Consider the following 22,006-nt stretch of genomic DNA (forward strand, 5'->3'; position numbering starts at 1 on the left):
GACCCGACGGAGGTGACACTAATAAGACGACAAGATCGCCGTTACCCTTTGGTTTCGAATAAACAACGGCTTTGCAGCATGGAGCACGGGTTAACATGATGAATCTCGAGAGCGACCCTGAAGCCCGTGACTACCCTATGTACCTGGTGGAATGCCACTCCGAGCTTGTGTCTCCTCTGCCTCGATTCGAACTTAGAAGCCCATTATTAATCGTTTATCTGACATTGTGGAATGTTCAGCTAACACAAAGCCAAGAAGTAACATAACATGACATTGATGTCTTATACTACTGAATTATCAAATTTATTCATTCATCGGCCAAAATTGTTCGTTTGGGTCTGTTCTGCCTTGCGCCCGCCGTGTTGCTCCATAAGGTAGACTACTGTGTAGCTGCGTAACTACCTTAGTACTAATCAAGCTTTCGCGCTTCGAAAAGGGATTCCCCGGGACCAAACAAAGTGTTCCAGCCCGCGCTATTCTTGTTCGGGTTCGGGTGTTCCCAGGCCAGTCGTCCTCGCACAATGGTCACTCCAATGGTCCACCCAACGTACGGAGTACATGTGCGAGGGGCGTACTTTGTGTTCGTACTGGAGACATACAACGTACCTTATGTAAGGTAGGTACCTAAGGTACCTAGATACTGTATGTACATAAGGTAGGCTACCTAGGTAACACGCTGGCAAGACCCGCTGCGGGCAGGATGCTGCTCGTAGTGTACCTTATTAGGTAGTGTACACATGGCCACTCTTCCTTCCCACAGCCAAGTACACAGGTACGCCGTACCTGCCTTGCTTCTATTTTCCCCACTTTTTACCCCTTCCCCCTGTGGCCTATGAGCGTTATAGCCCGCCGTAATCTGACACCCCTCCCCCCCCTGCCCCTGCCATGAAGGCAATCATCGATCCCCTTCTGCTTTCTGCTTTTCCTCTGCTGGTGTCCCTAAGAAATTCAGTCCATCCGTCGATCCCCTCGTCCGTAGAGAATCGTTCAGCATTTGGCCGGGCAAAGCCGTCTATCTTGTTCTTCTCTTTTTCGTTTTAATCTTCTTCCCCTTCAACTCGACATTCGTTATCCTCGTTTCGAACTAATATCTCGGGGGATACGTTTCTTCCCATCTTTCTTCTCCTTCGTTAGGGCTTCTGCCAGGCCGTGAAATCCTCTCGCTCTCTCTCTCTCTCTCTCGTTCTGTCAGATTTCTCTCTTCCCTCGTTTCGCCCCGTCTCGGCTAGACCATCGCTCTCTGGCACCACCGAAAGCCCCCAGCGTCCCCTGTGTCTCGTACCTGTGGACAATAGTCTATAGACAAGCGTCTGAACGCCTTAAACGACGTGGCTTATCTCTCGACAGCCACCCAACAACGGCGTAACGCTGTACCGTTGACCAGCTAATATCCTCCTGTTACCGACACCTCCTCGACCTGCTGTGGACAAACGGCCGTCGTTTATTCGGTATAAGGGTGCCTACGGCGCCAGGTCCCCAGGCCCCGGCTGCTCCCTCGGGGCATCTTGCCCATCTTGCCCATCATGACCATGAACCTGCCGTCCCTGTCAGCCGGTAGCGGAGCTCATTCTCAAGCTTCCCTACCGTCGCTGCCGGCTCATCTGCAGTCCGATACTCAGTTGACTGCCCACCTGGCCAGTCGATTCCATGTGTCCCTTCCCACTGCCAAACTCTCCTCGCATGCCCTGATTTCCATCAATAATTATACCTCGTCTTCCAAAGGCCCGGATGGAGGCAAGGAGGGGAGCGCCATGGCTGGCGCCGAGGAGATGGCAGACCGTGCCTGGCTCCGACTGGGCCATCGATCCGAGAACCAAGCCATCGTCTTCCTGTAAGTTGACTCGGGACTCGACGAAAGAATCGTATACAATGAAAAGCTGACAACACATCCTACGCAACAGAGGCGAATCCGGCTCCGGCAAATCTACCATCAGGGCTCATCTATTGACCGCCATGCTCAACAAATCCTCAACTCCCCTTTCTACAAAGGCCTCCCTCGCAGCCTACGTCTTCGATACTCTCACCACCACAAAGACGGCCACGACCCCGACCGCATCCAAGGCTGGTTTGTTCTACGAACTCCAATATGACACATCCACCACTACCAACCCCGTCCTCGTGGGCAGCAAACTCCTCGACCACCGTCTGGAACGCAGCCGTATCACCGACGTCCCCACAGGAGAGCGGAACTTTCACATCCTCTACTACCTCCTCGCCGGCACCACTCCGGCCGAGAAGACCCATCTGGGCCTCGACGACTCGACCGCCCACCACAGGCGCTGGAAATATCTGGGCCACCCGACCCAACTCAAGGTTGGCATCAACGACGCCGAGGGCTTCCAGATCTTCAAGAACGCCCTACGGAAGCTCGAGTTCCCCCGGAGCGAGATTGCCGAGATCTGCCAGATCCTGGCCACCATCCTCCACATCGGCCAGCTCGAGTTTGAAAGTTCGGCCAACACCCAGGTCACCGGCGATGACAGCGGTGGTTTCTCCCACGAAGGCGCCACCATGGTCACCGTGGCCAAGAACAAGGATGTTCTTGCCATCATCGCAGCCTTCCTCGGCGTCAGCACCCAGGACCTCCAAACCACCCTCTCGTACAAGACCAAGATGATCCACAAGGAGCGCGTCACCATCATGCTCGATCCCAGCGGCGCCCGGGCCCACGCCAACGAGCTGGCCAGGACTCTCTACTCTCTCCTCGTCACCTACATTATCGAGAACGTCAACCAACGCCTCTGCGCCCCCGAAGACTCCGTCGCCAACACCGTCTCCATCATCGACTTCCCCGGCTTCTCCCAACAAACCTCCACCGGCTCCGTCCTCGACCAGCTCCTGAACAACGCCGCCACCGAGGCCCTGTATAACCTGACCCTGCAAAACTTCTTCGACCGCAAGGCCGACCTGCTCGAGAACGAGGACGTCGCCGTGGCCGCCACGAGCTACTTTGACAACTCGGACGCCGTCCGCGGGCTCCTCAAGCCCGGGAACGGCCTGCTGAGCATCCTCGATGACCAGAGCCGCCGGAACCGCACCGACCTTCAGTTCCTCGAGAGCCTTCGGAAGCGCTTCGAAGGCAAGAACCCTGCCATCACCCCCGGCTCCTCCACCGCCAAACTTCCCGGGAGCAACTTTTTGACCGAAAACGCCGCTGCCGTCTTCACCGTCAAGCACTTTGCCGGCGAGGTCGACTACCCCGTCAAGGGGCTGGTGGAGGAGAATGGCGAGGTGATTTCGGCCGACCTCCTCAACATGGTCAACTCCACCAAGAGCGACTTTGTCGCCCGTCTGTTTGGCCAGGACGCCCTCCAGACCGTGCCCCATCCGAACGAGAGGTCTACCGTCATGCAGGCCAGCATCAGCTCCAGGCCGATGCGCGCTCCCAGCGTCATGTCCAGGAAGACGGCCCGCGCCGCCGCGGCCGCGCGGACACAGCAGGTCTTGCAGCGCCAGGCTGCCGAGCCTGCCGAGGCGGAGAAGCCCACCAGCGACACCGCCTCCCAGGTGGGCGGTTCCAGGAACCCTGCTTCGTCGGACCACGGCGGTGCTGCGGGCCAGTTCCTCGCCGCCTTGGACAACGTCACCCGCGCGGTCGCCGACCCTTCCACCAACTCGTACTTCGTCTTCTGCCTAAAGTCCAACGATCGCCGCATCGCCAACCAGTTCGACAGCAAGTGCGTCCGGACCCAAGTGCAGACATTCGGCATCGCCGAAGTGAGCCAACGGTTGAGGTCCGCCGACTTCAGCCTCTTCCTTCCCTTTGGCGAGTTCCTGGGACTGGTCGACGCCGAGACCATGCTCGTGGGCAGCGAGAGGGAAAGGGCCGAGCTGGTCATCGAGGACAGGCGGTGGCCGGGCAACGAGGTCCGCGTCGGTTCCACCGGCGTCTTCTTGAGTGAGCGTTACTGGATGGACATTGCTCAGCTGGCCGAGGCGTCTTCGGCATCGGGCCGCCTCGGTCAGCCCTCCGACGCCGGAGGAGGTGACGGGTATGCTTTCGGCGCCTCCAAAGAACGGCTCCTCTCGGCCGGTAACACGCCGCTGATGTACGGCGAAAAGACGAGGAGCGGCTTCTTCGGAGGCCACGACTCTTCCGACACCCGCTCCGAGGCCGGCGTGTCTGCCTTTGGCGGCGGCGACATGTTCAAGAACCTCGACACGAGAGAACAGATGGCCGAGCGCGGCAATGAAAAGAGCCTGGTCGAGGTCGAGGAATACAAGGATAGTCCGAGCCGCAAGCGCTGGGTCTTTGCCGTCTACGTGATGACCTGGTTCATCCCCGACTTCTTCATCCGGAAGCTCGGCCGCATGCCTCGCAAAGACGTCCGCGTGGCCTGGAGGGAGAAACTAGCCATCAACCTGATGATCTGGCTAGCCTGCGGGGTGGCGGCTTTCTTCATGGTCGGGTTCCCTCTGCTCATCTGCCCCAGGCAGGATGTGTACAGCGCCCAGGAGCTATCGTCGTACAACGGCGAGAGGGGCAGCAGGGGCGCCTACATCTCGATCCGCGGGTACGTCTTCGATCTGGGCGCCTACGCTCCCCGGCACTACCCCCCCAACATCGACACGGAGGACATCCTCGACTACGCCGGCATGGATGTCAGCTCTCTCTTCCCCGTGCAGGTCTCCGCACTTTGCAGAGGCCGGAGCGGGCGTGTGGATCCAAGGGTCCTCCTCGACTACAAGCCCCGTAACCTGACCGGCTCACCGACGGTCATCAACCGCAACGACTTGAACGCCAGGTTCCACGACTTCCGCTACTTCACCAACGACACCCGGGAGCACTGGTACTACCAACAAATGTCCATGCTGAGATCGCGCTACCTCAAGGGAAGGGTCGGGTTCTCGCCTCAGTACATCAGCACGCTCGGACGGAGGCAGGAAGTGGTGGTGAGCATGGACGGGCACGTCTACGACCTTACCCAGTACGTCATTGGAGGTCGCCCCATGGCGGATAAGCCCGGCCGGCCGGAACCGAACCCGGGAAGCCGGGACGAAGTCGACTTCATGGACGAGTCGGTCATGACGCTGATCAGACAGATGTCGGGCGAGGACATCACGAAGCACTATGAAGCGCTCGATATCGACCCGGAGGTCAAGGGCAACATGACCACCTGCCTGAACAACCTCTTCTACGTTGGCGACGTGGATACCCGAGGCTCGGTGCGTTGTCAGTTCGCGGCGTACCTGGTGCTGGCCATCTCGGCTCTCCTCGCCAGCATCATCGCCTTCAAGTTCTTCGCCGCGCTTCAGTTCGGTACCAAGACCATGCCGGAGAACCTCGACAAGTTCATCATGTGCCAGATTCCCGCCTATACCGAGGACGAGGAGTCGCTGCGTCGAGCCATCGATTCGGCGGCCCGGATGCGCTACGACGATAAGCGTAAACTGCTCGTCATCGTCTGCGACGGCATGATTATCGGCCAAGGTAACGACAGGCCGACGCCGCGCATCGTGCTCGATATCCTCGGCGTGCCCGAGACGGTCGACCCCGAGCCGCTCAGCTTCGAGTCGCTCGGCGAGGGCCTCAAGCAGCATAACATGGGCAAGGTCTACTCGGGCCTGTACGAGGTGCAGGGCCACATCGTCCCGTTCCTGGTGATCGTCAAGGTCGGTAAGCCGTCGGAGGTGTCTCGTCCCGGCAACCGCGGCAAGCGAGACTCGCAGATGGTCATCATGCGGTTCCTGAACCGCGTCCACTATAACCTGGCGATGACGCCTCTGGAGCTGGAGATGTACCACCAGATCCGCAACGTCATCGGCGTCAACCCGACGTTCTACGAATTCATGTTCCAGATCGACGCCGATACGGACGTGGCTCCCGACTCGGCCACGCGCATGATATCGGCCTTTTTGGACGACACGCGCATCATCGCCGTCTGCGGTGAAACGGCGCTGAGCAACGCCAAGTCGTCGTTCATCACCATGATCCAGGTGTACGAGTACTGGATATCGCACAACCTGACCAAGGCCTTCGAGAGCTTGTTCGGCAGCGTCACCTGCTTGCCCGGCTGCTTTTCCATGTACCGCATCCGCGCCGCCGAGACGGGCAAGCCGCTGTTCGTCTGCCGGGAGGTGGTCGAGGCCTACGCGACGATCCGGGTCGACACGCTGCATATGAAGAACCTGCTGCACCTGGGCGAGGACCGCTACCTGACGACGCTGCTGCTCAAGTACCACAACAAGTACAAGACCAAGTATATCCGCCGCGCCCAAGCCTGGACGATCGCGCCCGACTCGTGGAAGGTGTTCCTCTCGCAGCGACGTCGCTGGATCAACTCCACCGTGCATAACCTGATGGAGCTCATCCCCATGACCCAGCTCTGCGGTTTCTGCTGCTTCTCCATGCGGTTCGTGGTCTTTGTGGATCTTCTCAGCACTATCGTGCAGCCGGTTGTCGTGGCGTATATCGTGTACCTGATCGTCCTCGTGGCGCGGAACCCTTCGTTCGTGCCCATCACGGCCTTTATTCTCCTGGCGGCCATTTACGGGCTGCAGGCCATCATCTTCATCCTGCGCCGGAAGTGGGAGATGATCGGGTGGATGATTCTGTACATTATCGCCATCCCCGTTTTCAGCTTCGGGCTCCCCCTGTACGCCTTTTGGCACATGGATGACTTCAACTGGGGCAACACGCGGGTGGTGGCGGGCGAGCACGGCAAGAAGGTGGTCATCACGGACGAGGGCAAGTTCGACCCGAGCTCGATCCCGCGTAAGAAGTGGGAGGAGTACCAGGCCGAGCTCTGGGAGAACCAGACGATCCGCGACGACGCGCATTCCGAGGTCTCCGGGTACAGCTACGCCACCAAGAAGGGACAACACGGCGCTCAGGTGGCGGTGTCCGAGTATGGGTATCCGCACAGCCGGCCCGGGTCCTTTGTGGGCGGGTACGGTGGCGGCGGCGCGGCCATTACGCCTCCCCTCCCCCCGTACGGCGGCGGCGTCGGCGGTATCGATTCGCGGAACCTGTCGCGCATGTCCCTCGCGGCCTCGGAAATGATGGGCGGCTTTGGTCAGAACAACATCAACAACAACAACAGCAACAACAACAGCACGCCGAACCTGGGGAACCGGGCGAGCCAGTTTGGCGGGTCGCAGTTCTTCTCCCCCGAGGAGCTGGCGGGCCTGCCGAGCGACGATGCGCTGCTGGCGGAGATCCGCGAGATTCTGCGCACGGCGGATCTGATGACGGTTACCAAGAAGGGGATTAAGCAGGAGCTGGAGCGGCGCTTTGGCGTGGCTCTGGATGCGAAGCGGGCGTATATCAACAGTGGTATGTATTTTTGTTCCCCTTTTTGGTCCTCTTTTTGGTCCTTCTTTTTGGTCCTTCTTTTTGGTCCAGATACTAATATTCTTCCAGCTACGGAAGCGCTTGTGTCAGGCCAGCTATAATGACAGAAAGAAAAAAAAGAAGAAGAAAAAAGCACAGTTGGTTGTTACCATCATGTTATGTTCCTACTTTTTGCCCTAAACAATAATCTCCATGCGTCATGGCCTCTTGGACACGACGCAAGTTGAGAGAACACGGAGAAAAGCAAAGGAAAGGGATGCACGCAAAGCAAGCAGGAGATTACCTTGGGTTCGGGGCTGTCGGGTTCGTTCTATATATGTACATATATATAGCGGGAATTTTTTTTTTTTTCCCCTTAATTTTGTTGTTTGGTTGCTCATGTGGTATCACTATCATTTTGTTGCTGTCTCACTTGGCGGTGTCCTTTGCGCTGTTTACCACTGCATCACATCTAATGGTCTGACATAGTCGCTTCATGTCATAGAAATGGAATATAAGGGGGGATAGGGGTGTTTTATGTGAGGCTACTTTTTTATCAACGTACTTGATTTACCCGAGTTTCCCGCGTGAGAGCATTCCACTGTAGGCTGGATTGTGTAGCGGGTAGGTATGTTGAGCAATGTTGATATTGGACAGGCCTCTCTCTCCCCTGTATGCAGTTCTTCGTGTTGGACGGAGTAGGTGTTGTGATACCCTCATCTAAAAAGCCGACCACCGCTGTGAATGTGGAAGGTTTATTTCGTGATTGTACCATTACATGACATGAGTTTGGCCCCTCTGTGTACTCGAACGAGCTATGCTTCCCTCCCACTCACGCCTTGGAAACAGCGGCTTCGACAGCGCGAACCTCCTGATCCAAGGGCAGCACATCAGGGACGGGGCCACGCGGGGTGATGGCGAAGGGGTTGATCTGGGCGTGGCTGCGGGTGTAGTGCCACTTGATGTGCTCGAACTGGGTGGTCTCCTTGAAGGCCGGGTGGTTCCAGTAGAGGTTGCGCATCCAGGCGTGCAGGCGCGGGTAGCCGGAGCGGATGTCGCGGATGTTGCACTTGAAGTGCTGGACGTAGACGGGCTGGTGGATGGCGGGCGGTGTTAGTTGTTGGTGGCTCCCCAGATCAGTGATCAGTGTTGAGAAGAAAGAAAAAAAGGGGGGGGGGGGGCTTACGTCGAAGCGGATAAGAGTCACGAAACTGAGGGGACGGTTGGAACGTTCATTCACTTGGTTAGCTGTCTCGCTTCTCATGGTCTGCTGGGGGGGGGGGGCGGAGGAACGGAGGAACGGAGGAACGGGGGAATAACTACGCACAGCCGGATATCCACCTCGGTCATCACATCACCAAACCAGTACGGCCCGTCCTCTGGCTTCTTGGAGGCGAAATGGGCCTCGGCGCGGTCGAGGGCGTCGAACAAGGCCACGACGTTGCGGTCGTACGCTGCCTGGGTGGTAGCGAAGCCGGACTTGTAGACGCCGTTGTTGATGAGGTCGTACACCCACCCGTTCGTCTCGTCGATTGGGCTGCGCAGGTTGTCCGGGTAAGGGTGCCATTCCCGGAATCGAGGCTCGGTCAAGTCGTCGAACTTTGTTTGTTTTTTTCCCTTGTTAACTCTCTTGTCTTGTCTGTCTCTCGTGAAACCAGCAACGACCGATGAAGATGACGATGACGAGGAGGAGGAGGAGGACGACGACGGCATACCTCAGTTCCCAGCATCCGCAGAATCTCACTGCTCTCGTTGCTGACAATCGTCTTGGTCTGCTTGTCGTACAGCACCGGGACGGTAAAGCGACCCTCGTAGCCCGGGTTGGACTCGAAGTAGATATGGCGCAGGTGGGTGAAGGACTCGTGGCCCTCGACGGGGTCCGGGATGACGTTGTCGCCGGGGACGTCCTCGGCGAGGTCGTCCGGGGTGGTGAAGCGCCAGCCTTTCTCGCCGAGGTGCCAGTGGACGACGGAGTAGCTGATCACGTCGTCGAGGCCTTTGAGTTTCCTCGTGATGAGGGTTCGGCAGGCCTTGGGGGGGTCGTTTAGTTGATACGTTTCTGGTGTTAAAAAGAAGGGGGAGAGAGAGAGACTCACCCAGGGACAAGCATAGCTCACGTACAGATGATACCGACCCTTCTCCGGCGGGAACCGGGCACCCGACTCGCGGGAGATCCAGTCCCGGAATGAACTCTGTTGACGCTTGAACTCGCCCGACGTGTCACCGGGCTTGACCCAGTTGAGGATGCCGTCCTTTTTGGTAGTATTGTTGTTGGTGGTCGACTAAATGGTCCCCATGTCAGCTGGCATTCTCCCATCTCGGCTGGTCCCTATAGCTGGGATGGAAAAGAAAGTCTCACCATGGTTCTGATTTGTTGCTGCTGTCGGTGATGGTTCCCGATATAGCCGAAGCCGCTGGAGTTGATGCTGGATTGCTTAACTGTCGCCTGAGATGTCGAGTATGTTCTGATGGAGGAAGACGTTTGACACTGGATCCCAATCCTGTTGGCGAAGGTAGGGTTTATGAGACGAAGGGTCTTCATAGATTATAGCCTTTACGTAGAATATATATATATATATATATATATATGCCTTATGTATAAGGTATGTATCCGTAAATAAGCGCTGGGTTATCGGTTCATTGGTTGTAACTTATAGGTGAGGGGTTGTGTTGTGATGCTTGTGATGCTTATGATGCTCGACTTTCACTGTCCGTTTGGGATTATGAATGATTACAACTACGTAGTAATGATGTTAATAAGTGAGTAGAGAACCTCAGTTGAGAGCTTCTAGCACTCGATAATATATGAGGTAACCATGACTAACTATCTGACTACCGATCCTAAAACCTCCGCCTTGGCATAATGTCGAATTGTCATTCCTAAGCATTATTAGTCACCTGTTGAGTCTCGGACGAATGTACTTCGTACCAATCAACTACGCTCCTTCACCTTTGCCCTGGCGATACAGGTACGGTACCTTATTGATCGCACAACTCATTTATCCGTACTTAGTACAAACTTACACTTAAACTTGTATTAGCCCCGTCCGTTTCACTGGGTAAAGTCGGTTGCTTCAGACTACCATGAACTACCTTAGGTACCGTACCGTAGGGGCCTTACCAACTCGGGCCATGGTATTTTAACATCATCTACGCCCATCTCATCGTAATAATACCCTTCAAAGACAAAAAGTCATACTAAACCCACGTATTCCGTCTATTCCTAACCCTTCTAGGCGTTCAGAAGGAGAGGGAAACCCAGTCGAGACAACCGCCTTGCTCTGTTCCGTTCCCGTCTCCCTTTCGTTTAACCCTTCCTGACCTTGATGTAAGGAACTTCCACGTCCTGCTCGTCCATGTCCTCCGCCACCATCTCAAAGATGACCTCTTTCTGGTGAGCAGGGATCGGCTTCTTCGACACCGTCTCCACCAGCTTGCTCAGCTTGAGCAGATACCGCTCCTTGAGTTTCGCCGGCGGGAAGAAGCTGGCGTAGAGCAGGCTCGCCCCCGAACTGAGCATCGAGATGGTCAGGCCCTTCTTCTCGAAGTGATCCAGGAGCTCCCGGAGCGTCATGTCCTCCACCTCGAACCGGTCCCAAATCTTGTCCAGCTTGACCTTGCCCTCCGGCCCCTTGTACTCCACCTTGGGGCTGGCAATCGGTTCGCTGAACCCGAAGAACGGCAGCGCCAGGTTGATAAACCCGTTTTTGTACTGCTCCAGGTCCGTCTTGCCGTCCACCACCTTGTACAGCTCCAGCATCACCAGTCCCGTCACCAGCGCCGTCGTCGTCGCGATCGCCGGGATGATCTTGCCCGCGATGAACTTGGTCTGGTGCCGATCCGCCGCCTCGATCTTGTAGTTGGCCGCCCGCAGGTTGCTGCACGCCGTGATAAAGTCGATGTGATGGTTCGTGTCGTCGTCCTTCTCAAACTCGACCGGCGTCAACTGGAACCCGGCTAGCTCATTGGGCGACGGGAGGCTGTTGATGATCTTCTGCAGCTCCTCCTCGTCCGATCCTCCCTCGGCGTTCGGATCCTAAAAGAAAAAACCCCACGCCAACTCTGTCAGTTTCACTTGCACAGCGGGCGTATGACCGGGCCCGGGGGGGGGGGGGGGGGGGGGGGGGGGGGGGGGGGAGGTGGACGTACCGGATCCGTGTCGTTGGCCTGAATCCTGACGCCCTCCGACGGCGCAAAGTCCGGCACGATGACGTTCTCCAGCTCCCGCAGGTAAATCTCCTTGTCCGTCCCGGGCGACTTGATGTTGTAGTTGAACGCGTGCAAGTTCGCCGCCGCCACCACAAAGGCAAAGTGCGTTGGGTTCGAAGCGTCGAACTTGAGCGGATCCGGCGCACGCTTCGGTCCGGACCAGAAGGGCGTGCCCGACGACGTCTTCGCGCCCTTGGGGAAGTTGTACAGGAGCTGCTGGATCTTGTTGTTGAACTCCCGCTCAAACAAAAGCCGAGCCCAGGCGATGCAGTCCCCGAACGTCCGGGGCCGGTCCGTCGTCAGGCTGTCCCTCAGCGTCTCCAGGATGTTCTTGGCGTTTCCGCCTTGCTTGAGCGTCGACTCGACAAACCTGGGCTGCGTGAGGTACAGGTTGACCGTCGACGGCGACTCGATGAACAGATTCTCGAACATGTACTCCTTGGCCCACGCGATCGTGTGGTCGATCTTGTTGGGGAAGCTCCGGATCGTGCACAGGGGGAAGCCCTTCTCGGGAGGATCTTGCGACGACGAGTACGACTCGGTCAGGTGCGGCAGAATCACCTGCGTGTTCCCCTTCGTGCCCAGCGTGCCGCTCTCCAGAAGCGGCTTCTGGAAGAACACGCAACGGAGGTCCACATACGTCCTGGCCTCCACGTTGTCCAGTGCATTCGTCACCCCGTCCAGGCCCTCCCAGAACTCCTCGTTGAAAATCTCCTCCGTCTCTTGGCTGACACGATCCCTACGTGACTCGATGTGCCCAACCAGGTCCGGGTTCATCGCCTGAACCGCCGCCGTCGCGCAGTCGCTCTTCATCTTGCCGACGTCCTTGGCCCGGAACAAGAACTGCCGGTTGAGGTTGCTCTTCTCGATCGAGTCCATGTCCGTGACGACGAGCTTGCCCTTGGGACCCGTGCCAAGACCAATCATGGCCCAGTTCTTCAGCATCTCGCATCCAATGGCGCCCGCGCCCACGAGGAACTGCTTGATGTTGGAGATCTTCTCCTGGTACTCGCGTCCGAAGACGACGATCTGCCCGTCATATCGCGACCCGAGCGGCTTGCAGAGCTCGGCCGAGCGGGCCGAAGATGATGGGAGGGACTCGAGCGAGTCGAAGTACATCCATTGTTTGATCGGCTGGAACTTGCCCGAAACGGCCTTGAGGACCTCCTGCGCTGCGATGCCGCCAAACAAGGCCGCCATGGCGTTCAGGTCGCCCCGCGCCTGGTAGCTGAGTTCCTTGATCACCTTCTCGTCGAATTCCACCTCGATTCCCTGGTCCTTGGCGAAACTCTGGGCGGAACGGAGGATCACCGTCGCATCCTCGTCGTTCATTGGCTCTGGGAACCGACCCTGGCTTTCGACGAAAGCATGGAGGGCCTGGAAGCCGAGGTGCAGCTGTTGAGGGCGATCAAACTTGGCGTAGTCTGACATGACAAACTCGGGATCGGCCAGCGCGTCTGTCATGCTCTTGAAGCTGGCAGCCTTGGGCATCTTGACCTGAAGGTAGAGACCGCCCTGCTTGTACTGGCCAAGGCCAGACACGTCGCCGATGGAGAAAGTGTAAGGGCCCTTGACCGTGATCTTACGCGGGGCGCAGCCGTTCAGACCTTCCATGCCCTCGACCTCGGAGAAGGTCACATAGTCTCCATCCTCAAGCCCGTGACGGGTCTCGTCTAGCGCAGACACGAGGCCTTCTTCGGTAATGCCAGCAATGATGCCGCTTAGTGCGGGCTCGCCGGTGGCGTCGATGACGGAAAACTGTTGGCCGAAATCGCAGAAGACCGAACCAAAGAGGCCAAAGGTGTCCGCAGCGACAACGTAGATTCCCTTAGAATGGCAGTAGTCGGCGATGATTTTCTGTACCTTGAGGGGGAGACTAGTCAAAACGACAACCTGGTATTTATCAAACTGGGAGAGATTTTCCTCTAGACTGTCAAGGCAAACAAGTCACAGCACGTCAGTTGACAAGTCGGCAAAACCGCAGCAAGTGGAAGTGAGTGCACTGCACTAAAAAAACAAAAAAACCAAGACTCAGCATACATACCTAGACGATTGGTGCACGCGGACGGGAACATAGGCGTTGAGTTCGGCAACGCGAGGAGCCGTGACCTCATCTCTGGGCTTTCCTACATCTTCGGGACGTAGAAAGAACTGGGACGACAAATCGGGAAGGGCAACGAGGCCGGGATCGTAGAGTGTAAGGCTTTTGACACCGGCAAGGGCGACATTCTTGGCAATCTCGACACCCAAACCCTTTAGACCGATGACTAGGACGTTGGAGGTGCCCATGCGTTTCATGGCCTCATGGCCCAGGACGTAGAGTTGTCGGCTGTAGAGGGACTCGTCGATTTCGGTCGTGCCTGCGACCGAGTCGTCGACCTGCATCCGGGTGACGAGGTCGACCTCGGGAAGCTTTTGTCCCTGAAAAGCATTAAACAACGATCAGCAAGACTGGCCATGAAATATGCGACTGGGGTTGAGACGATGGTAGCAGAACAACTGCCGGTATAGCATGTGCACACACATATAGATGCATGCATCATACCACGCATGTGTGTGCCGGCGTAGGCAAACAAACAGACTTGGACAAGGTAGAGATACTCACAGGCATTGCTTTTTTATGGGTAGAAGACTCCCCGTTAGATAGTTTGCGCTTCCCCAGTTTGGCGATTGTGAACTGAAAGTTCTGATTACCGGTCGTCGAATAACTAGCCCTTAGCTATGACGTGGAGGAGCTTTGAGTGTAGGACTCTGGGAAGATGTCAACCCCGCCACTTGTGCAATGAAAATGAAAGCGCGCTTTTACGTTGTTTGCCAGTGTTCGGATATGTGCTGAGTAGAAGGCACAGTCGCCCGTAAAAAGGAGTCTATTTACTGCCGCCAAAAAATGCACCAGGGCAGATGAGTCGTGTGTATGAAGAGGGTAGGTTAGTGGAGGAGGAGTGGAAGGCGAGAGGGTTCGAAAGACGGCTGCATCCTGGCTGAGAAATAGGTACGTCAGGCAATGGCCAGGCGGGCAGGTAGGAGGGGCAAGAGCTTACCGTTACCTATTACGGATCCTGTTATGTCAGCTCTAGGCAGAGTAGCTCTACGGATAAAGTCCGGCAAGCAGAATGGAGCGGGGAAGCCGATGAGTTATGCTTGTAAATGTATTACATAATACAAGGGATTTCCTTGTTCGCTTGTTCGGATGTGGTACTTGCGTGCATCCAGGGAGGTAAAAACCTTCGATCCAATTCGAGCAACTTCCTTCTTTCCACTTATCCGTTTATTATACCTTCTTCGTAGCTATACATTCTACCCCATACACACCCAGCCTTAGTCAAGTCGTTATACGCAGTATATCATGGCAAAGCAACTAAACAAACTCGTCTCTACAGGATTAAATATCAAGAGAGCAGGAGAAAGTGACTCTGGTCGAACGGAGCCCAGGGCCTGGCCTGCTTGGATGCCCTTTGATCCAGTGTGCCTGAATATCTCTTCTTGGTCTATCCAAGACACTAAAATGTTATTGTCTTATATCCGGCTCGTCTTTATATGTTGCATCTCTGCTGTATAAGGTGCTGTTCACGCTTTCCCCTTAATAAATCTCACTCCCACCAGCCTCTTCAAAGTTAGCATCCACTCTAGAACTCCTCGGCTGAACTGGAGGGGTTTAGAGGTGTAGTCGCAAGTACAGACATGGCATCATTGGAATCAATTAAATCACCAAAAGGGAATGATACGGCCAGAGCACTTGAATTCAGCCTATAGGCAGGAGGCTGTTTCTCCTTCCTCTACTGCCAAGTCTGTCTGAATGGCTTTACTTCGTAGAAGCCCTCCCAGCATAGAGTATCCATATCATTACTCGCCATATGTTTATGATCATCGATATCTCCAGCAGTGTTTCCAAATCGTTATCCAAGCACTTGTTTACTTGACATCCTTCAGGTGAACATCGCTAGAAGACGTCCTCTCAGCACAGGGTCCAGGTACTTTAACCCCGGGAAATGGAGAAAAGGAGAGGAGAAAAGGAGAGGCGGGAGGCAGAGGAGGAGTTACTCACAAAAGGAGGTCGGCATTGGGAGGGATATGACCAGCGAAGCCGCTGTTCAGAAATCGTCAGTCAATGACATCTCATTTTGGAGGCATATGGAGTGTTCATTTAAGGTCTCCCGGTGAAACATACCGAGCGCCATAGCCATAGTCGCTAAAAGAAGAGCCGGGTATGTCAGCATTAGCCCATCAAAGGAAGGGAAAGGGATTATCTAACCTGGAGATATCAAGAGTTGCCTTCTCGCCAACCTTCATCTGCGTAACACCCTCGTCCCAGCCTACGAAGAGAAATAAGCAGCCTGAACAAGGACGGAGTAACTAAGAGATCAACAACGAACCCTTGATGACCTTTCCAACACCAATCGGGACAATAAAGTCGCCACGACCGACAGAGGAATCAAACCTAGTACGCGGTGAAAGAAGGCAATGCAATTAGCTTTGTGCTATTGGTATGGCGCAGAGGCAGATTGTGGACATACTGGGGACCCTTCTGGTCGGGCTTGCTGGGGTCCTTGAGGTAGCCAGTGTATTCAATAGTAACGATCTGGCCTGCCACGGGGGTGGGGCCAGTGCCGGGCTGGAGGGTAATGACGTTAACGCCCATATTGATATTCTGGGGCTTCGGAGTGAATGGGAAAATGGTCTGTTGCGAGGTGAGCTACTGATTCCGGTAAAGAAAGGGAAGCTAATGTTGGCAATTAGAATGCCTTGCCGCACTGAGTGGCCACATACCTAGTTCCAGAGTGTTGCTAGCTGATCCAAGTGAGAAAAGAAGACTTGTTGTTCGTCGAAGAGATGTCGAAGGTTAAGGTCCTGAGCTTCGAGGTATTTAAGGAGGGGCAGGCAGGGCGGTATTTATCCAGGGACCTGGATCGGCATGACAGGAGAGGTCTTAGGGAGCTCTTTGGATACGGTGTACCGGCCAAGTAGTCGGTACCTTACTTTTCCTGCAAAAGGTACTACTTGAGTTTGCAGCTATTCCTTCATTGTCGGCTTAGCAGTCGTTGACATCTTCGCATCTCTTGCCTACCTTACCTAATCTTCAGCTACCTTGGTTCATTAACTTCTTCCTGAGAGTAGGCCGAAATAGCACATGATTTACTATTCCTGTCAATACTTACTCATGTCACCCTAGAAAAGTGCATCATTTATACCTTATACCTCGTCGGTTGGTTTTTGTCCGGTCATGTCTACGGTACCTACCTATTTGCAGCACGGTAACGCCAAGGACCTATGACGGAGCTATATCCATCTTGCCCCGCGTTGCCCCTCTTTCATCTTCACCCCCCTCTCCTAGGTAGACTTCGTACTTCAGAGTACTTCGCCAGCGAGACCACGACTGTGTTGACTTTGAGACTACTCACGTCTCCCATCGAACATCACCGCCACCGTCTGCCTTGCTTGATGCACCAGAGAGCAGGTGATAACTGCAGGTACGATGTTGTACTTGGGAGCCATGGATAGGTAGAAAAGTACCTTGGACCACGTCGATCTAGGGGTCTTGTCTTACTGATTCGTTCGTACCTTAGGTAGTCGAGTGACATTGGAAGCAGAGGTCCTCGAGCGCTTAGTTCTTCGTTTTCTCTTAGTACCGCTTGTCCCGGTTACTTCACCAGGACATTGGGCCCTTCCCACCCCACTATAAGATCTCGCAATCGAAGACATCTCGGAGTCGCCTTCGTTGATCTTCCTCTCAGCCAATGGCTTGTCATGATGGGGTGGGATGAGGTAGCCGGTACCCCCTACATGTTGCCGCGCTTTCCGCTTGAGCTAAAACTAATCGCATGCGACAGGAGACGACGGCGGCTGTCACAGCGGGAGATTGTGAGGGTATGTTTGACCTGTAGGGCCTTCGACTCCCATCTCAAGCGTCCCCTTGCTCGTCCAGATTTCCGACGACGGCGTTCGCATCGCAGTTGTCTGGCGTCTGCCGTGTCACCGTTCAGTTGTCGTTGCCTTGTGATAGGTGAAACAGGGAGCCACTCCTTTCCTTCTCCTGGGGATTTCAGGGATGATCGGGGAGGACCCGTGTCCTCTCACTGGGCTTTATTTTCTAGTTGCCTTATTGACTTGCCTATCGAAATATGTCTGAATGTTACGGGCAGAAACTTAGGTACAGGTACATTCTTCCGACGATATCCGCGATAAGCGAAGAAACGTCAGGAACGGGGTTGTCTCTCGTCGTTCTGGGATATTTTTACCTTGCCAGTCGGAAGAGTATCCTACATATAATCCGGCCTGTACTCTTTGTCTGATCCCCGCTTCCCGCTATGTTTTATGTGCGTTTCTGGACGATTACATGGTCACTCATTCAGCGTGTTCGCATGCCAATTCTAGGACGGTAAGATATAGGCACTCAGAGACGCTTCAAAATGCGAACCGTCAACCTACCTCCGCACAACACTGACCAGTCCTTCCCGTCTCAAAAGGTCTTGTACAGCAGGCGCCTTATGCCATCTGCTAATCATCACCTACAACCACTAACCTTGCAGCGAGAATCCTGCCGCATAGAATGTCGAGCCTGCCTTGTATTGGTGCTACTGCGTTTGCCTGCTTGCTCGAGACAAGTCCCAATATCGACCCGATGCATTGACAATAGAGATAGAGCGCAGTATGTGAGTAAGTATTGGCCAAGCACGGCCGGGGGGGGGATCCCAGTATCTGGTTGATATTGCTGGGGCGCAGCCATGATACTATAGGGCGAAGAGAGTCCGGCGGAGCAGCGAGCCGGAGTGAGGGTGTCCTGGAAGCGCCCCGCCCAGATGGAGGACCAGAGTGAGAAAGGTCGGTCCTCGATGGCTTTTGTTAGTAGCGATACCAATATGGATGGCTTGATGTCCCCGACGCATCTGTTCAACGTATGGAAGAACCCAGCCCGTCGGATGCGCAGGAACAAGAGATTCGACGTGATGCCAGTCGAGTTTGGTCATGGTGGAGTGAAGTCTTTGTCGTCCCGAGAACCTGACCCCACATTCCGCGTGCTGAGCCCGGGTCCGACACGGCTCCGGAGCTGGGAAGACGAGTGGAAGACGGCGATGTTGAAACTCTACATCGCAAACAGATGGATGTTTTCGGGAAGCTTTTCGCCGAACGCCCCCTTGACAATCAGTAGCCTCGGGTTCTATTCGTACGAACTGTACATACAGATAACCGACACGGCTCTAGAAAAGAACATTGCGCGGGAGGACGTGTGTCCACGACCGTACTAGCAAGTTTCAGGAGAGCATCCACTTTCTCAGGTACGGATACTTGTCACGTCTTTGCCCAGGAAGATGGGGGTTTCTTATATTTTCTGGCCTTCTTTGCTCCGCACTTCTTCATAAAAGGATTCTGGATTTGGAAGCTCAATGTCGAAATTCAGTCCAGTTACCTGAGTCTCAGGGGAATTGTTGATGATCCGAGACGAGATCATTTGCGTCGTCACAACACTCACTGGAATGGAGGGGTTCAGCCCTTTTGGCATTGTTTGTCAGTCTTTTGATTAGTTTTGCCCTAGCGTCCGACACCCAAGCAAAGCGGGCATGTCTTGCTCTGTGACAGCTCGGGGTTTGGGACACGGTCTTTCACATCTATGGCTGGATAGGGAATGCAATGGTCTCATTGCAGACGCGGGCTCAGTGGACGAGCCAGTCTGGACTACTAATAGACTGTCGTCTATCCACCGTGGGCGATGCTGTGTTACAGTAAAGAACCGCCTGGAGTTACACACGAGGACAAAGAGAATCGAAGTGGAAGCAGCTCGCGAGGGGAGGAGAACGAGATGCGACCAGCTTTGTCCGGATACTTATGTGCTTGAAATCAATTAAAGGTCAGTCAGTGAACGGGATACCTACTACGAACGAAGCACGGGTATTGTTTGGCAGAAGTCGAGTCGGATAAACCAGAGATTAATAAGTGGTGGGTTTCCGCCGAGTGTTTTGCCAATACGTGTATTTGAGCTCAGCCCAGAGACGGTGATCTCAACCAGCTTTTTTAGTTCTGCTCCAGTTCGCCAACACGTGGAGATGACGCGCAAGTTGGGAGGCGGATCCCGATTGCTGATCGAAAAGTCTGGACTCAAGTCGAGTTGTACAGTCCTTTTCCCTTCTTCTATCCTTTATGACCGTGAATATAAACCCTGCCGGACGATTTGAAAGTATGTAGAAGAATGACGGAGAGCACCTTACGTTCTTTGCGTTGTCTGAGAAAACAATATCTTACTCTTTTTGTGTACGAAAAATAAATAAATAAAAAATTCCCGAGTCTAAACCAGAGGCGACGTTGTCAAATGACAAAACAACGAAATGGTTCTGTATTCGTCCTCTTACCACGTCGATTCGTGGGAAGGCTAAGCGCTTCGTGTCTTATGCGGAAATGTATTATGCAGGCTAGGTGTTCATTGTGCCTGCACATATTATTATGCAGTCGCAGAACGTCAGGGGAATCGCTACAAAGCGATCCGTGTTAGTATGCCAGGTGAGGTCCCTGCGGCGATACAAAGGTTATCATCGCGATGATACCTAGCGAGCCCACTCTGTGGTCGTGTGAAAGCCGTTGATTCGTCGCGTGTTCTAAACCGGGATCCACCAAGACCACTGCCCCAAATAAGCGCAAAAGTCAAAAGAGGAAGCCCTGCCTTAGTTAATCTTGTTCCTGGCAAGTACCATGCAACCCCTGTTTAATTGTGTTAAAGGGTACATTCAAAACTTTCCTAAATAGGAAAGTTTTCAAAATTCAAGTAACGTACCTCCACTAACAATACCTAGGTACGTACTTACACACCACGTCGACCTTGCTTGTTAGGGAGCTACAAGGTGGCTTGACAGGATACTACTTAGTACATCTAAGCCCCTATATTTTATATATAAACGTATGTATCTCTTTGTAGTTTGCCCCATTTATTCTCGTGAGACTATTGGTTTACTCGGATCCGTAGGTACACCACACACAATTAAACAGGGGTTAGAGTGTACTCCGTTTATTCTGAATACCGTATCTTAGGTCCGGACTCCTATAAGTTAGCCTTGTCTGCTTCGAAGGAATACCCTCTTTTCCGCTACACGTCGTGTACAGTAGCTAGATATCTCCGAAGTGAGCTATCAATTGACTCTAGACGGAGAAACTTTGCGATGACTCCTGCGACCGCTTGCCACATGGTCTTCCCTTACCTCCCTTACCGGAGGTTTGCCTGAATAAGGAAGCATGGCGTTTCTTCCTATGTAAGGACCGTTAATCCTTACGATCACACGGTGCGGAGTACGGACACCAATACATCCAATGTACTTGGACCCACGTTTACCGACCTCTTCGGCCAATAAGAACGTATGCGGCTTCACGTTTCCTTTCCCGGGGGGACCCACGTTTCTCGCCGTTATTCCCTGGATGTGGAACGCCCTACGCTAGCAGGATTGGACCTCAGGGGCGCAGTCGGTGATTCGCGACTTGCTTGACAGAAGTCTCAGGCCGCATGTTCCAAGGCAGTGACCACTATGGCGGGGATCAGGTACTCCCGCCATTTAGTGAGAATCTCATAAGCCGGTAACAGCGATCCACTGCATGTTACCTACCAACTCCGTACCTACTTTACTTTATACGAAGTCTACCGCGTGCGTCGTACGGATAGAAGCTCCTTAGATGCAAGGAAGCACAGCAACAACGCAGTGCTCTCGCCTTCATATCGTGACACAGCCCGAGAGGAGACGAGGACGAATGCACTAGGTAATAGCTGAGTAATAAGGCCAGAACCTGCTCACCGGCCGTCTGATAGGGAAGGTATATAGTTCTAGAGTAGTTCCATATTGAGTGATCGATAACATGAAAACACGAATACTTTGTGCTTCGTAGGAATGGGGATGTTTTCTCAGCCCTTTTTTGATCTCTCATCATCACCGACAGGTTGGCCCGTCCTTCGTGGTGATCGGCAGTTCATCATAGCCATAAGAAGAGAATCCAAAGGAGGGAGGATAAGATAGACACTAGAGCGTCAGATTCGGACCAGATTCGGACCATGGCCCACCACCTAATAAAAGCAGGACTTTTGCCTTTGTTGTTCCACCTTCATCCCTTGATGAGAACTCTCCCTAGCTTAACTCGGGACACAAATAAGGAAATGAATGACCTGATGGCGGTGCTGGTTGGGGATATGCACCTGCTAGGCTTTGTACGAAGTCTTTTTGTGTTATTACCCGCCGACCCACCTCTTACATCAAGTAGAGAGTACATTTAAATGGAAGAAATTTACATTGTGAAATGACTGTACCGAGTACATAACGTGCAACATGCCAAGAGCATAATAATAGGGACGCACAGGATTAGTGCCCATCGTAGTTGGATGAAGGTGGCACAAATAATCCACTCACCAAGCAACCATGTGTTTGGGCAGGCATATCTTTGAATCATGGGTACGAATATATTGTACCTAGGCACGTTGTACCTGAATTGCCCTCGGACCAGCCAGGGCCTGCGATACAACGTATCTCCATTTGGGTGCCAAAGCCCCATCGCCAGTGG

The 22,006-nt window shown here is 54.2% G+C and overlaps 2 protein-coding genes across 2 annotated transcripts; one reads left to right on the forward strand and one right to left on the reverse strand.

The window, feature by feature from the left end:
• Positions 1-1,523: 1,523 nt before the first annotated feature.
• SODALDRAFT_278135 (chitin synthase) lies at positions 1,524-7,395 on the forward strand (the record flags this gene model as incomplete). Its single annotated transcript, XM_028608098.1, has 3 exons — positions 1,524-1,831; positions 1,902-7,276; positions 7,364-7,395. The coding sequence occupies 3 exons, from the start codon at positions 1,524-1,526 to the stop codon at positions 7,393-7,395; spliced, it is 5,715 nt and encodes a 1,904-aa protein (XP_028466547.1).
• A 394-nt stretch (positions 7,396-7,789) lies between these two features.
• Positions 7,790-16,590, reverse strand: SODALDRAFT_311717 (ubiquitin-activating enzyme E1). The gene is made up of 17 exons (XM_028609178.1): positions 16,553-16,590; positions 16,250-16,498; positions 15,997-16,160; positions 15,856-15,920; positions 15,735-15,795; positions 15,651-15,671; positions 15,528-15,569; positions 15,399-15,422; positions 14,088-14,196; positions 13,527-13,903; positions 11,423-13,412; positions 10,596-11,309; positions 9,370-9,555; positions 8,989-9,303; positions 8,601-8,872; positions 8,460-8,484; positions 7,790-8,366 (listed from the first exon to the last, which is right to left on the reverse strand). Exons 3-17 carry the CDS (start codon positions 16,119-16,121, stop codon positions 8,106-8,108), a joined length of 4,587 nt encoding a protein of 1,528 aa, XP_028466548.1. The 5' UTR covers positions 16,122-16,160; positions 16,250-16,498; positions 16,553-16,590; the 3' UTR covers positions 7,790-8,105.
• Between the last annotated feature and the right edge of the window lie 5,416 nt (positions 16,591-22,006).

This window comes from Sodiomyces alkalinus (assembly GCF_003711515.1).
Source record: "Sodiomyces alkalinus F11 unplaced genomic scaffold SODALscaffold_5, whole genome shotgun sequence".
In the NCBI taxonomy this organism is placed as follows: domain Eukaryota; kingdom Fungi; phylum Ascomycota; class Sordariomycetes; order Glomerellales; family Plectosphaerellaceae; genus Sodiomyces; species Sodiomyces alkalinus.